Source organism: Sminthopsis crassicaudata, chromosome 1, assembly GCF_048593235.1.
Source record: "Sminthopsis crassicaudata isolate SCR6 chromosome 1, ASM4859323v1, whole genome shotgun sequence".
Taxonomy (NCBI): Eukaryota; Metazoa; Chordata; class Mammalia; order Dasyuromorphia; family Dasyuridae; genus Sminthopsis; species Sminthopsis crassicaudata.
Window position 1 is genome coordinate 152510332 of NC_133617.1, and position 16997 is coordinate 152527328.

Genomic DNA, 16997 nt, shown 5'->3' on the forward strand with positions numbered 1-16997 from the left:
AAGAAGGCAATAGCAAGCAAAACCAATTTAAAGAAATTTTGGGAAAATAGCCAAGCTAAGCAAAGACAATCCCCAAAAAATGAAAAAGGAGCAACATTTATAAACAGAAGCAACATTTATAAACAGAATTTATAAATTTATAAAAATTTAATATTTAATAAATTTAATAAATATTTAATAAATATTTATATAATATTTAATTATATATAATTTATATATATATAAATTACAATATATATATAAATTATAATATATATATTTAATATATATAATTTAATTTATATAATATTTAATAATATATAATATTATATAAAATATTTAATAAATTTAATAAAAATAAATTTAAAAAAATTTATAAAAACATTTATAAACAGAATTTATAAACAGAAGCAACATTTATAAACAGAAGAAAAATAAAAAAGATTTGCAAAAGTCATTACAACAAACTGTTCCTCTATCAATAGCAGTAGAATCACCACACTTGAACAATAACTTCACAGTTTTAGATATGCCTATAGAGGCAGATATTTTAGTGAAGATAAGAGGATAAGAAAAGCAGATATTTCAAAATAAGTATATGTATATATGAGAGGCAACACAATCTTGGGGTTGATGTTACAGATAATATATTTGTGAGAGTTTTGGAGAACTGATATACAAGGTCTCTGAAGAAGGGAAAGACATTAGATGAGACATAAAACAGAGAACTGTATGTTTGACAAAAGTATCCATCCCTGTAATTAAAGAAATATAGAGCAGATTTTACATCAAAGAAGGATTTCTCATTAATGGCACAATCTTTGATATATTCCTGTTTATAGATAACTATTGATTGCATTAAGCCTCAGAAAAACATAGATTCTCCTGGAAAAGGTCAACAATCACTTAAAGGATCCCAGGCTATTCATTCACAAGAAAAAATAAAGTTGATCAAGAATGTCAGTTGCCTATATTTTAATACGGATTTTGATGGACACACTATAGGACCCACTATAGTAACCACTAGCTTTTATATCTGAATCATCACAATATTGAAAAATAGTGGATAGGTGATGTTGTGACATGCCCATGAAGTGAAGAGAGGCAGAATTGCACTGTCATCAGCCTTGCTCTCTCTTCTCAATTATCAGTCCAGTAGCAGGAAAAAAATCAAGGCCTGTGGATGATCTTGGTATCTTTGATGTCTAACCAAGCTCCAAATGCTCCACAAAACCTGTTTCAGCTGCTTTCATGATCTTTGAAATAAATTGTTCTCACATGCCCATTCCACGTGGAGGAAGTGTTTACATTCTTGGATTAGATATTCCCCTAATTTAAATTGAAGATTAGAGATTCTATAATGGGAATTTGTTAATTGCTTCATATTCTTAGAAGCAGCCATTCAGAAAAACACAGAACAACAACAAAGGACCCTCAAAAAAGAAATAAAAACAAAATATTCACAAAACCATATACTTAAACATTTGAATAAAAAACTGAAAACAAAACAAAAAAAAATTAACTTCAAATGCACTGCCTTTGGTACTATTCTTAAATTTTAATGGCTAAACTAATTTATTTTTTTTTAAGTTTTTGATACTGACTTACCAAATGATTTCGGTGAAAAAGACTTTATTAAATTTTTAAATAAATGGAGGATTTCCAGGTTTTTAAGGTACATCAGTTCTTCTGGAACTTCTTCTAGTTTATTTTTTCCCAAATTTAACTTTTTCAACTACAAACAGGTAAAGATTTTAGTAGACTCACAAGATATCTATCTTAGAATAAGAAAACAAGTAGACATAAATTAGCTGGTTTAATATTATAGCTGAGAACTCCATTTTCACCCTCTTTTAGGATCCTGAATTCTCTGTGGAGGAAAAAAAGCAACTATAAATGATCATTTCACATGCTTTTCAAATTATCTTTATAGAAAAATTCATTTGAATTTTATTTTCAAAAACTTTATGCCAATTAAAATTCTATTAAATTATTTAATTAGGAATTAAGTTTCATTAAGATAAAGTAATAAACCAATAATCCCAAGGATGGTTGAAAATAAATCATTTGTAGCTCACTTGAACTAGCTAAGCTACTTATAATATAAAATGCACAAATACTCCACCATTAGAACTTCAGTCAGGAAACTTAATATATTGGAATTGAGGAAATAAACCAGGAACATTGAAATCTTCAAGTTAGAATATACTCAAGTAAACTTTCATGAACTACTTATATTATTTAGCAAACCAATGTTCCTGTTTCAATCCTTGGGCAAAACAATTCAACTTATTTGTTAAATGCCCATGTGCAAGCTACTCTGCTAATCCAGAAGAGAGATACAAATTTAAAAAAGAAGAGTCTCTGTAATCAAAAGTAATGTAGTCTACTAGACTAAATAAAGCTTGCAGATACATTATCCCAATAGAGAAAATAAAAAGATATTAAATATATATCTTGAATCAAATATGAGATATTTAATTATTTCTCCTTCATAAAATAAATACACATGTAATAAATATATAGGATATAATAAGTAATTGTTATACTCTCCTGGGAGCTAGAGACTTAAAACCACTAAGACATAAAGCAATTTGTAGGACTGCTAAAAGGCATTGCATATTTCACCTCAGCTCTTCTTAGTCCAAAAAATTCCCTTCAGATATGTGTCTTCCAGCAAGCCAAGAGTCTTTTCTTTTATAAAAATTCCTTAATCAAAGGACTCAGTATCTTTTATCTCTTGAATTCTTATAGGTTCTCAAAGCCTACATAGGTGCTTTAGTTGCCATATGCTTGTAGTATAGAGAAGTATATCAGTCCTCTCTCCAACGAACACTTGCTCTGGGGGATCCTTTCTCCATTAAGTCTATAGCTCTTCCTGCTCATTGGCCAATAAGGGAAGTACTTTGTCAATCCAAAGCAATCAAGTTCTTGACTACTGAGCTGTTTCTTTGTAAGTGGTTAAGGCACAGACTGATCCCTCCATGAAGAGGAACATGAATAACTCTAAAATGTGATGTGAACTATGTCGTTTAAGAGGAGACAGCAACTTAGGAATGAAAGGGTTAAAAATATCATGGAGAAAGTGTGACATTTCATCTTAGCTTTAAAGGCTGTGAAAAAATAAGGGAGGACTGTGAAGAAATATATTTATTCTAACTAAAAGGAGTGATGTGAGTAAAGCCATTGAAATTGAAAATTATAGGAATATTTCAGGAAGAACAAATACTTAGCAAATAGCTTAGCTGGAGCATATAGTGGAATAATAAAATATATAGTTGAAAACATTGGTTGCATTCAAATTAGAAAGGACATTATATGCCTGGGTAAAGGAATTTGAACTTATTTCATAAGATAGTAACCTATAAAATTTTTGTATAAGGGTGTAAAGTTCTTCTCTAAAATATAATGTTCTCTGGGAGCAGGTTTCTTGGGGGTCTTCTGGAGGCAGCCTTAGTTTCAGTTCAATATAATCATTCCAAATGTAGCCAGCAGTTAAAGTCCAAATCCTTTACTGTTTCCTTCAAAATCTTATCTCCTTCACTTGGGGCTATGCTAGTTTTCTGGAGGCCTTCTGGATCTTGTCACTAGCCTTTTGCCCTCTGCCAGCTTCTGTCTCTAACTCCCTTTGAATGTCTCCAAATCCAAAAGTTTGTACTTCAGCCTCCAGCCACAGCAAAGGTGGAAAATGGAATGAATCTGTCTTTGACTCTGAAAATAGGCTTGTTTTCTAGTGGGCTTGTCCTTTAGTGGGCCTGTGTCTCTGGCCCTGAGAGCTTCTTGCTTATATGCTGTACACTGAGTATACATCAATCATTATATCACTAGGAAACCATTATTTGTTGTAGAATTAAATCAGTGCTAAACTAGATTTAACCATTGTCTCCTCAATTCCACTCAGTACCTTATTTCTGGCCCAGAACATCTACTTATAGGATCAAATCATACTGAACCATGCTAAATTAGATAATTATTATTTCTATCAGTTCTACTGTCTTAATACCTTGTAAGCATCCTAACATAAGGGGATGAAAAAAATTTAATTTTACTTTAGGAAGATAAATAAGTAAATATATTCAGTCATGAATTAAAAAAACAAAACAAAACAAAACAAAAAACAAGCAAATAAGCATTTAAGTGCTCATTCTATGCCAGTCATTGTGCTAAGCATTATAATGTAGCGAGCTGTCATCTTTAGAAGCTGCCGGATCACTCTCTGGGAAGAGATCTGCTGTGTCTTCTACTCAAATCTCTCCGACAGATTCTTCTTCCTGTAACGAACCGTTGTCTCCAGGCAGTTGCTGTTAACTCTTGTCCAGAGAAGTGACTTTCCTTCCTGCAGAGAGCCCCGTCAGGCCTGATATAATGCAGAGACCCCTTCTATCTCTGGGAGTCCTCTCTTTTATTCTCCCAGAGAATGGGCGTGGGATAATGCAAGGGCTTCTGGGAAGAACCACCTCAGCCAATGAGCCTGCTCCTTCCATCAAGTCAACCTGAGTTCTCACCTTGTAATTGTCCAGAAAACCTGAATTCTCACCTTGTCACTATCCAGACAACCCGAGTTCTCACTTAGTAATCCTAATATCTCCCCCTTTCTTTTGATTTAGAATATAGGACAGTCATGACCTTGAAACATAAATCCATCAATATGGGAAGTATTACAGATAATTACATAAATGACCTTGAAACATAAATCTATCAATATGGGAAGTATTACAGATAATTACATAAATTACATAAGCACATAGTAACATAGTATAACGTAACACATGCTAGAAGTATATAACATAATCATAAATTGAAAATTTATAAATGTCCATAAGTCCATTGTCCATTAGTCTCATCTTGTGTGAGGAAGTCCAATGATTCCTACTGGTTTTAAAGTTCTTTAACAGTCTTTTTATTAGCCATGCTCTTTCAGTGTAAGATGTTTCTTAGATCTTCTCCTTTATTTTGAGGTCTTTCTCTTTTTCTCTCTCTCTCTGATGGACAAGGCGAATATGACTCGTTGGCACCCATCTGATTCCTTCTCCTGCTGAAGAAATACAAGCAAACCCTCTCCCCCAGGCAGTTAACCTATCTAATTACCTTCTATTTACCACTTTCTAAATCTCTTCTCATCATCTGGCAATTACATTGGAATTGTTTGCACTGGACACAGCCCTGTTGGTTTAAAAGGTCTGTATTCTCCCCAAGTGTAATCCATTTTTGCAATCTGATTGCCTTTTGGCTCTCTTATCAGGTAATCCCTTTCTGCCATGTGATTGCTTTTCTGCTGGTTGATCAAATCAGAGTCCTGACCTTCTAAAGGCTCTTTGGGTGTAACATCAGCTGCCATCATGCCCCAAGTCTTTTTTGCCTGGGGCCCTGGACCTGGGCCCCTCATCCCATTTCCCTGAATTATTCTACACTCTGATGCCCAATGGAGTCCTCTATTGCATTTTGGACATGGGGTTTTAGGTCTTCTTTCACCCTGTCTTCTCACTGTATCTCCATACCTACACTGAGCTCTTAGATGTCCAATTTTTCCACATTGAAAACATCGCCGAATTTCTCTAGAAGTCCCTTGCCAGGAGAGACCCTGCCTTTCCACATTCATCATTGTCCGGGTGTAAAAAGCATTTGTTCCCACTGTAGCACAGCGTCTTATGATCTCCTCTAAAGGAGCATCTTTGTCTAATCCCCATATAATTCTTTTGCAAATCTCATTGGCATTTTCCTTAGCCAGATGTCTGGTCATTATTTCTGTAGCTGAATTTTCTCCAATAGTTCTTTTGACAGCAGTTTGCAAACATCCCACAAAATCTGCAAAAGGTTCATTGGGACCTTGCTGTATTTTAGTGAAAGCCTCTCCACGATCTTTCTGTCCAGGAAGGACACCCCAAGCTTTTATTGCAGCCTTAGCAATTTGTTCATATATTGTCATGGTATAATTAATCTGTTCCGAATTCTCTCCATACTGACCTTCACCAGCTAAGTGCTCAAAAGTGAATTGTGTGTTAACTCCTATTTCCAAATTGCATCTGACTTGAATTTTACATAATTCATGAAATTCCGCAAGCCATAATAAGTTTTCTCCAGGTTCCAGACATGTCCTTGCTATGGATTTCCAATCATTCGGGGTTAGGAAGTTTTCTCCAGGTTCCAGACATGTCCTTGCTATGGATTTCCAATCATTCGGGGTTAGGACTTCATAAGACAAACCATCTAGTAACATTTTGACATAAGCTGATGTAGCCCCATAAAGGGTACAACCTTTTTTCAAATCCTTAATTTTATTCAAATCTAAAGGTGCATATCTTCTCCTTTTTTTACCTACAGAGTCAATCTCTTCAATCACAGGATATGCATGTATAAAATCACTTATATCCTGTCCTTCTCTCTTAGCTTTAACCAATGCTTTTTCTAATCTTGTCATAGACTTAGGCTTCTTCACAGGCAATTCTGTTTGTGTTTCTGCCTCTTCCCCTCTTTCTTCCTCCATCTCTGAAGGTGAGGTTGATGTGGGCCTGTCAATAATCTGTTCTCTAGGCAGGGTTGAAGCTTCTTCAAGAGAATCATACCATAATTCCTCATTTAAATCCTCTTGCTCTAGGGAAAGATCTTGATCTTTCCTTTTTTCCTCACACTTCCTCCTCTGTTCATTTTTAGAACTTTTCCTTCTCCTACAACTTGCTTGATAGTTTAAGGCTAATTGAACTATGTTGTAGATATAAAATACTTCTGCAGAAATTGAACGAGGCCCATTTTTTGCTTGAAATTCTTTCATTTCATATCCCACTAGCTTCCATTTATCTACATCTATCTTTTCTTCCTCTAAGAACCAAGGGGATGTGCGTCTTAATGCAGCCAAGAGTTTAGCAATCTGTACCCAGGTTACAAGTAAACTCTTCTCCTCAATTATCTTGTTTATACTCTCTATAGTACCACTCCTGAATGGAGGTGGAGCTGAGGTTGCTTCTGGGCCTGGGGTTGAGTCGGCTGAGGTCCAGGGATTGAATATAGCTAACATCTGCCCCATTTCAGCTATAAGAGATTCCTGGTTTAGCCCTTAACAAGTTAAGTTCCTTATTTATCTATTAGCACGCTCACTTAATCTTTAACAAAGTTTCCTCGTTACTCACGATTCTGGGTCAGAGAGACTGAGATCTAGATCGGAAGCTTTTCCACTGGAATCAGGACTGTGTCTGTCCCTGTTCGGGCACCAAATTGCGAAGGTCTGGTCTAGCTCCTCTTGTCAGGATAAGCAAAAGTCCTTGCCCCACGTTGGGCGCCAATTGTAGCGAGCTGTCGTCTCTAGAAGCTGCCGGATCACTCTCTGGGAAGAGATCTGCTGTGTCTTCTACTCAAATCTCTCTGACAGATTCTTCTTCCTGTAACGAACCGTTGTCTCCAGGCAGTTGCTGTTAACTCTTGTCCAGAGAAGTGACTTCCTTTCCTGCAGAGAGCCCCGTCAGGCCTGATGTAATGCAGAGACCCCTTCTATCTCTGGGAGTCCTCTCTTTTATTCTCCCAGAGAATGGGCGTGGGATAATGCAAGGGCTTCTGGGAAGAACCACCTCAGCCAATGAGCCTGCTCCTTCCATCAAGTCAACCTGAGTTCTCACCTTGTAATTGTCCAGAAAACCTGAATTCTCACCTTGTCACTATCCAGACAACCCGAGTTCTCACTTAGTAATCCTAACATTATAACATTGACAAAAAACAAAATTAGTTCCTACCAGCAAGAAGCTTATATTATGGATGTGGCCCTTTTCAACAGCAAGATGATTCAGGCTATTTTCAATAGATTTGTGAAGTTGCCATCTGCACCCAGAGAGGGGACTGTGGGAACTGAGTGTAGATCATAAAGTATTTTCACTTTTTTGTTGTTGTTTGTTTATTGTTTTCTTTCTCATTGTTTTCCTTTTTTATCTGATTTTTCTTGTGTAGCATGATAATTGTGGAAATATGTATAGAAGAATTGCACATGTTTAACATATATTGGATTACTTGCTGTCTAGGGTAAAGGTGGGAACAAAGGAGGGAGAAAAAATTTGAAACACAAGGTTTTGCAAGAGTGAATGCTAAAAATTATGCATGTGTTTTGACAATAAAAAGTTTTATATAAAAAAAATTTAAAAAGAGGGGAGGAAGCTTATATTATAATAGGAGAAATGGTAATTATTGTCCTTCATTCTTAAAGAAGACCAAAATGATACCACTATGTTAGAGTAATTGATAGTGTGTCTAACTGTGGCTATTCAAACCAATACAAGCACAGAATGCTCTGCCACAGGTGGGGCACAAATAATCCCTATGAACATTTGGGATAATTTCTCTGCTTTGTGCATCTAGCATTTCTTCTAAGCTAATTCTGATTTTCTCACAGAGCACAGTCTTTTCTCTGATGAGAGTACTTCATGTTGGACAGTCCTGTGCCAATGTCAATTCTAAAGTTCTTAAGAGAGACTTTAAAAGTGTCTTTATATTATTTTTCTGACCACCTTGGGAGCACTTGCTCTATGTGAGTTCCCCATCAAATAATCTTTTTGGCAAGCATATATTTGACATTTGAATAACGTGGCCAGCCCAATAGAGTTGTGTTCTCCATAATACAGTCTGAATGTTTGGCAGTTTAGTTCAAGAAAGGACCTCAGTTTCTGGTATCTTGTCCTATCAGGTGATCTTTAGAATCTTCCCAAGCCAATACAAATGGAACCAATTCAGTTTCCTGGCATGCCTCTGGTATACTGTCCAGGTTTCACAGACATACAACAATGAGATCAGCACTCATTGAATAGAATACTATCCTGAAATTAGGAAGTCTCTTCTTTCTGACTTCAAATTTGGCTTCAGACTCATACTAGCTTGTGTGATCCTGGGCAAATCACTTGACCTTGTTTAATAGGGGAAGACAATGTATATCATGAAGTAGATTATAGTTAGCAGATAAATAATGTGTAGAATGAATTGGAAAGGAAAATGGAAGGAAGCTTGCTTGTTATTGTAGTAATCCAGGCTTTAAATAATAAGCTTGAAGACAAAAATGGAAGTAGAAATGGAAAGAAGGGGATGAGTATGAAAGATAAACCAAGATAGAAAAGACAGCACTTAAGACTTAAGAAAAAATATGGTAGAAGGTAAAACTTCTTAAACTGTTGGCTGCAACCCTGTAACAATGTGGGCGGGGTCACAAAATTATTATTTATCATCAGTAAATATTTGATTTGTATACCTACTTTATATACTTATATACCTGGGGGTGTATAAAAATTTCTCAGGTAAAAAGGGGTCAAGAGTGGGAAAAGTTTAAGAAGCCCTGAGATAATGGGTAAGGATGACTCAAAAATTATTTCAGGATCTTGAGACTGGATGTTTGGGAAGGTGGTATTCCAAAATGAATTTACCAGGTGCTGAGAATAAAATGACAAAAGTGAAACACTTCCTGTTCTCAAGTAGCTTACATTTTGTCAGAGATTGAGGATTCTACATTTCATTCTTTTGTCTCCACTCACAGTGCCTCACATCTGGATTACTGAATCTTCTACTTTGTCTACCTGTATCCAATTTCTCCATTCTTTAATTCATCTGCTTCCCAGCTATTAAATTGACATTCCTAAAGTAAAAATCTAACCTTGAGGCAGCTAGGTGTAATGGATGGAGCACTGAATTTAAGTGTCAGAAAAACCTGAATTTGAAGCCAAACTTACACATTTAATTAGCGATATGACACTGAGCATGTTTCTTGTACAGTGTTGTGAAAAAACCTTAAAAAGCTAACAATATTAATATTATTAAAATCCTTTCCTAGTTAAGAAACTTCAGTAACTCTCTGTTACCTCTGGATAAAATATTAGTGCCTCTCTTGGACATTTAAAACCCTTCAAAATCTGGGAACTCCAGACTCATCTTTGTAGTCTATTTACATATCACTTTTCCTTCTGTGCTCTATGGAACATAGTACCTATTATGTGTATTAAAAATAAATAATTATGTGTATTAAAAATAATATATATAGTACCTACTCTGTTCCAGGTATTATGTTAATTGCTCTTTTAAAAAAACAAGTATCTCAAATGAGATAATAATTGTAAAGTCAAATCACGATTGTGTATTTATTATTAGTTCCCAAACCTGTCCAATGAATTTATGTGAATGAAAAAAACAAAGCCAAACAATCACAGTATGGTACAATGGAAAGAGTATTGAATTTGTAGTCAGAAGATGGAAATTCAAATCCTGGCTCTGCAATTTACCATGTGACTTTGGGCAAGTCACCTAACCACTCAGGTTAAAGGAAGGATTTCAGGTTTCTCAACTGGAAAATGAGAAAAAGGTTTAGGTTGCATAATCTCTAAAGTTTCTTCTAGCTCTAAATCTAATTATTTAGACAATTTGGGATTAAAGTTAAAAATGCCACCCACCCTCTCTTTTATTACTAATAGGTAAATTAATTAATTCATAAAAAACAATAGGCAAATTTTTACAATTGAGGCTACTATATTTCTTTCCCTAATACTATTACTGAAGATTATGTGCCTTTCTGAGGATTTCTATGAATATGAATAAAGTACAGTAATTCCTAATATCCTGGAGGTCTTGTTTCTATTGTAAAGACCAAGTTTAAGAAATTATATGATGTCACTGCCCATGAAAAAGATAATCCAGAGTCTATGATTCTTCTAATTCTCTCTTCATAGTGGGAGGTATCTTTCTTCCCCTTGTCCAGATGCAATGATAAATGCATGGCTGTTACTCAGTGATGGTGGTCCAGTGAAATCATGAGGGGACCTAATAAGTCATACTAGATCTCATAAAATGAATGTGTTTGAAAGTTTAAATGATTTCACCATCTGATTTGTGGGTCCATGGGAATCATTAGGGTAGCTACTAGGGACAGAGACTGGATCTGTGATTTCATTTGTACAGGGAACTTCTGGGAGAAGAAATTCCCTCCATTGATGTATCTCAGCCTCTTCTCTGCAAGTCATAATAGGGACAATAAAGCAATAAATTTGTAAGAACAAGCTATCTTATAGGATAAATAGGAAATAAGAAAAGAGAGAAGGAACTAGAATGAAGAGGAGTTTGAAAGGCTTTCTATAGATGAAGGGGTTTTATTTGAGACCTGAAAGAAGCCAGGGAGGTCAGTCTGTAGGTGTTGAGGAAAGAAGATATTCCAAGCATAGGGGTAGCCAGAGAAAATGCTTACAACCAAGAAATGAAGTATCTTGCTTTTGGAATGGCCAGTAGTCCAGTGTCACTATATCAAAGAGTATATATTAAGGATTAACATGTAGGCAGACTGGAAAGGTAGGAAAGAACCAGGTTATAAATGGTTTTGGACACCAGAGAATTTTTTTTTTCTTTTCTTTTTTTTTTTTTTTTTAATTCATTTTTCCAAATTATCCCCTCCCTCCCTCCACTTCCTCCCCCCCGATGGCAGGTAATCCCATACATTTTACATGTGTTACAATATAACCTAGATACAATATATGTGTGTAAATACCATTTTCTTGTTGCACATTAATTATTAGCTTCCGAAGGTATAAGTAACCTGGGTAGATAGACAGTAGTGCTAACAATTTACATTCGCTTCCCAGTGTTCCTTCTCTGGGTATAGTTATTTCTGTCCATCATTGATCAACTGGATCAACTTCCATCAGAATACATCCTCATACAGTATTGTTGTTGAAGTGTATAGTGACCTTCTGGTTCTGCTCATTTCACTCAGCAACAGTTGATTTAAGTCTCTTCAAGCCTCTCTGTATTCCTCCTGCTGGTCATTTCTTACAGAGCAATAATATTCCATAACCTTCATATACCACAATTTACCCAACCATTCTCCAATTGATGGACATCCATTCAACTTCCAGTTTCTAGCTACAACAAAAAGAGCTGCCACAAACATTTTGGCACATACAGGTCCCTTTCCACTCTTTAGTATTTCTTTGGGATATAATCCCAATAACAGCAATGCTGGGTCAAAGGGTATGCACAGTTTGACAACTTTTTGGGCATAGTTCCAAATTGCTCTCCAGAATGGCTGGATTCTTTCACAACTCCACCAAAAATGTATCAGTGGACACCAGAGAATTTTGTATTTGACTTTGGGAACAACAGGGAGCCACTGAAATTCATGGGGGGAAGGGAGGTGTGTTGATATGATCAAATCTGTGCTGTAGGAAAATCACTTTGGTGACTGAATGGAAACTAAAGGAAATAAATGACCCCAAACCTGAAGAACTTGTATGTTGTAGATAAATGTAATTCTCAAGTTAGAGACACCTGAAGAAGGAAGACCTCTTTCTGAGTCATACTAGATCTTTCTGAGGATGATACTCAAGCATTATTCAAATAATGACTTATTGACAGTAGTGACAGGATATTTAAATGCACAGAATATCAGAATTAGGAGAGGCTTCAGATTTCATCAAATAAAATGTGAATCCAAGAATCTCTTCAGTAACAAAAGATCTGTCCACCATCCAGTTCCATCTACTTTTAGAAAACTGTTAGGAAGTTTTCCCTGATTTCTTATGTTTTCCAGAGCCAAGCAGAACAAATCTAATCTTTTTTCCATATGACACACTCTCTGTGAAGGCAATAACCTTGTTGATCATATATGAAGACCATTGAGCTTTGCCCTATATCCTGTTGAGATGTCCTAAAGAACATAGGGTCCTTCCTTCCTAACTGCAGTTGAACTCTATAACGTGTTTTCAAACTCATTTAAAGGTGAGTTCATTGAGAGATAAGATTTTCTATTTTTCTAGCTTTCTTATTTTTTTATCTGAATCCCTAATGCTTAACACACTGTTTTTATATAGTAGGTGCTTTTTTGTTGTTGTTTAAAGGAGGTATATATGTGATTGTTATTTATATACCCTCTTAGAAGATATATAAATAACAATATTTATATACCTTCTAAAAGTTCCGGCCCTCTACAGTTGTTCAGTCGTTTTCAATCAGGTCTGACTCTTTATGATCCAATTTGGAATTTTCTAGGTCATTTTACAGATGAGAAAACTGAAGCAGAGTTAAGTGACAGCTAGTAAATATCTGAGGCCAGATTTGAACTCAGGAACATGAGTTTTTCTGATTCCAGACCATGTTCTATCTACTGCACCACCTAAATGCCCTCATAAAAAGTGCTGAACAAATACTTTCTTTATCCATTTACTTGCTTGCGTCTTTTTAGAATTCAAAAAAATTCAAACAAAAGGAAATAGATTAAAAGAGGAAAGAGAGACACACAGAGAAAGTAAGAGACAGCTACTTAACTTCCAAAGGTCTCCATTCCTGACTAGAAGGAAATAGGAAGGCAATAGCATTCTAATTGGTCTCTCTAGATCCAATATCTCCCCTCACCAATTCAGTCTCCCCGTAACTGTCAAAGTGATAATCCCAAAGCACAAGTATGACTATAACATCCCCTTATTCACAAAATTTCAGTGTGTTTCCCAGATGACTCTAAGATAAAATATGAATTCTTGTTTGCTATTTAAAGACCTTTACAATCTTACATCCAGAACAAATCCAGTCCAGGTGAATTTTAGTCAATAAACACCTATTAAGCACCTACTATGTGCCAGGCATTATGCTAAGCAAGGGATAAAAAAAAGTGTCAAAATATAGTCCCTGCTGTCAAAGAGTTCATAGTCAAAGAGGAAGAAAAAAAGCAAATATGTATAAACAAGCTATATACAATAAAAATAGGAAGTAAATGAAAAACTAGAAACACTAGAATTGAGAGAAGTTGGGGAAGGATTACTGTAGAGTTTTAAAAGAAGCTAAGAGAGCAAGGAGGTAGAGATGAGAAGAGAGAGCATTCCAGGAAATGGGATACAGAAAAAAAAAAAAAAAAACACAAAAAAACCAAACATCCACACCTGAGAGACTTATATAACACCTTTTACAATAGATTTGTCCAGATTCTCACAGATCTTTAAGGGAAAGGATTGTTTTAATTTTTATCTTTGTATTCCCAGTATGTGGCACATGTTGATAGGACATAGTGGAAATTTCTAAAAATTCTTGATGAATTACCAAATAAATTAAATCCATAAGAGGTAGCCAATTAAAAGTGCCATTACAGGGACAGAACCAAAATGGTGGAGCAAAGGCAGGAACTCACTATCTTCTTCCCTAAACCACTTCAAATTATTTTAAATATGACTCAAAACAAATTTTAGAGCATCAAAATATCCCCCAAAAAATCTGGTTTAGAAGCAAGTGGATCAGCAGACTATCTGTGAAAACTTCAATGCAATTAGGAAAGCAAATAGTGAGCCCCTGGACCCCAGCATAATTTAGGACTTGGCCACACTCACCCAGCCTGGGAAGGAAGCCAGGAGCACCAGCCCCACGGTAACATGAAGCCTCTGTGGCCTAGAGAGGAAGCTTGGAACAATATCCCCTTTCCCTTAACAATAGACCTTAATCTTTAAAAAAAGAGCAAAAAAGGAAAAAAAAATTTGACCATAGATAGGGAAAAACAGCCATCAAATTCTGAAAACCCTAAAGGCAAAATGTTTCTAGATGAAGTCACAAAGAATAATATGAGTTGGTTTCCATTATCACAAAGCACTCTTGGAAGAATTCAAAAAGGTTCTTAAAAGAGAATTAGAAGAAAAACAGGAAAAGGAAATGGGAGCTTTGAAGAAGAGTTTGGAAAAGGAAATACAGAAATTATCAGAAGAAAACTCTTTAAAAAATAAATTTGGTGAAATGGAAAAAAAATCCAATGAACAAAAGCAACTTATTAAAAGTTCAATTGGCCAAATGCAAAAAAGGAGATAAAAAAACTAACTGAAGAAAATAATTCACTAAAAATTAGAATTGAGCAAAAGGAAGTGAATGGTTCAATGAGACATCAAGAATCAGTCAAAGAAAACAACAACAACAACAAAAAAAAAAAAAATAAGAGAGAGAGAGAGAGAGAGAGAGAGAGAGAGAGAGAGAGAGAGAGAATATTCTTATACCTCATTGGAAAAACAGCTGACCTGGAAAACAGTTCCAGGAGAAAAAATCTAAGAATTATTGGACTATCAGAAAACCATGATGAAAAGAAGAGCCTAGCCAACATTTTTCAAGCAATTACCAAAGAAAATGGGCCTAATGTCCTAGAACTAGAGGGTAAAATAGTCATTGAAAGAATCCACAGATCAGGAGGAAGGAATTCTTGATCAAAGAAGAACTAGAGATCATTACTGATCACAAAATAGAAAATTTGATTATATTAAGTTAAAGGGTTTTTGTACAAACAAAACTAATGCAGACAAGATCAAAAGGGAAGCAATAAACTGGGAAAACATTTTTAGAATCAAAGGTTCTGATAAAGGCCTCATTTCCAAATATATAGAGAATTGACTCAATTTTATAAGAAATCAAGCCATTCCCCAATTGATAAATGGTCAAAGTATATGAACAGACAATTCAGATGAAGAAACTGAAACTATTTCTAGTCATATGAAAAGGTGCTCCAAATCATTATTGATCAGAGAAATGCAAATTAAGACAACTCTGAGATATCACTACATACCTCTCAGATTGGCTAAGATAACAGGAAAAGATAATGACGAATGTGGGAGGGGATGTGGGAAAACCAGGACACTGATACATTGTTAGTGGAATTGTAAACAGATCCAACCATTCTGGAGAGCAATTTGGAACTATGCTCAAAAAGTTATCAAACCCTATGATCCAGCAGTGTTACTACTGGGCTTATTTCCCAGGGATCTTAAAGAAAAGAAAGGGACCCACATGTGCAAAAATGTTTGTGACAGCCCTTTTTATAGTGGCTAGAAACTGGAAATTGAATGGATGCCCATCAATTGGAGAATGGCTGAATAAATTGTGGGATATGAATGTTATGGAATATTATTGTTCTGTAAGAAATGATCAGCAGGACAATTTCAGAGAGGTCTGGAGAGACTTATATGAACTGATGCCAAGTGAAATGAGCAGAACCAGGAGATCATTACACACTTCAACAACAATACTCTATGATGATTAATTCTGATGGACATGTCTCTCTTCAACAATGAGATGATCCAAACCAGTTCCAATTGGTCAGTAATGAGAATCAGCCACACCCAAAGAGAGAACTATGGGAAATGAGTGTGGACCACAACATAGCATTTCCACTCTTTCTGTTATTGTTTGCTTGCATTTTTGTTTTCCTTCTCATGTTTTTTTACCTTTTTTCTAGATCCAATCTTTCTCATGCAGCAAGATAACTATATAAATATATATACATATATTGTATTTAACATACACTTTAACATATTTAATATGTATTGGACTACCTGCCATCTAGGGAAGGGGGTGCGAGGAAGGAGGGGAAAAAGTTGGAACAGAAGGTTTTACAAGGGTCAATGTTGAAAAATTGCCCATGTATATGTTTTGTAAATAAAAAGCTATAATTTAAAAAAAAATTTTTAAAAAGAATCCATAGATCACCTCCTGAAAGAGACCTGAAAATGAAAACTCCAGGAAATATCATAGCTAAATTTCAGAATTACCAGATAAAGGAGAAAATAGTACAAGGAGTCAGAAAGAAACAATTCAAATATTGAGAAGCCACAATCAAGATTATCAAGGACCTAGCAGCTTCCACTTTACAAGATTGAAAGACTATTCTGGAACTTAGGCTGAAACCAAGAATCAGCTATCCTGAAAAGCTAAGCATTATTTTTTAGGGAAAAAGATGGACATTCAGTGAAATAGGTGAATTTCATTTATTTTTGATGAAAAGACTAGAGCTGAACAGAAAATTTGATCTTCAAATACAGAACTCAAGAGAAGTATTTTAAAAGGTAAAAAGGAAAGAGAAAAAATTTAAGGCTAAAAAATTTATATCTCTCTATGGGAAGATGTGTTTAATTCTTGAGAACTGTATTTTTGTTAGGGGTATACTTAGAAGATGTAGGTATAATTTGACTTTATAAAAAAGTCAAATATATATAATATATATAAAAAATAAATTAGAGGTAGAAAAAGAATTGTACTGGAAGAAGAGGAAAGTGGAGGTA

The 16997-nt window shown here is 35.1% G+C and overlaps 1 protein-coding gene across 1 annotated transcript in view; it reads right to left on the minus strand.

Annotated features, from left to right (window-relative positions):
• LRRC69 (leucine rich repeat containing 69) overlaps positions 1-16997 on the minus strand; it is a 146943-nt gene that overhangs the window by 109662 nt on the left and 20284 nt on the right. Inside the window, exon 2 of the mRNA XM_074269741.1 lies at positions 1588-1714. Within this exon, the coding sequence (XP_074125842.1) occupies positions 1588-1714 (127 nt within the window). The remainder of the gene's footprint in view (positions 1-1587; positions 1715-16997) is intronic.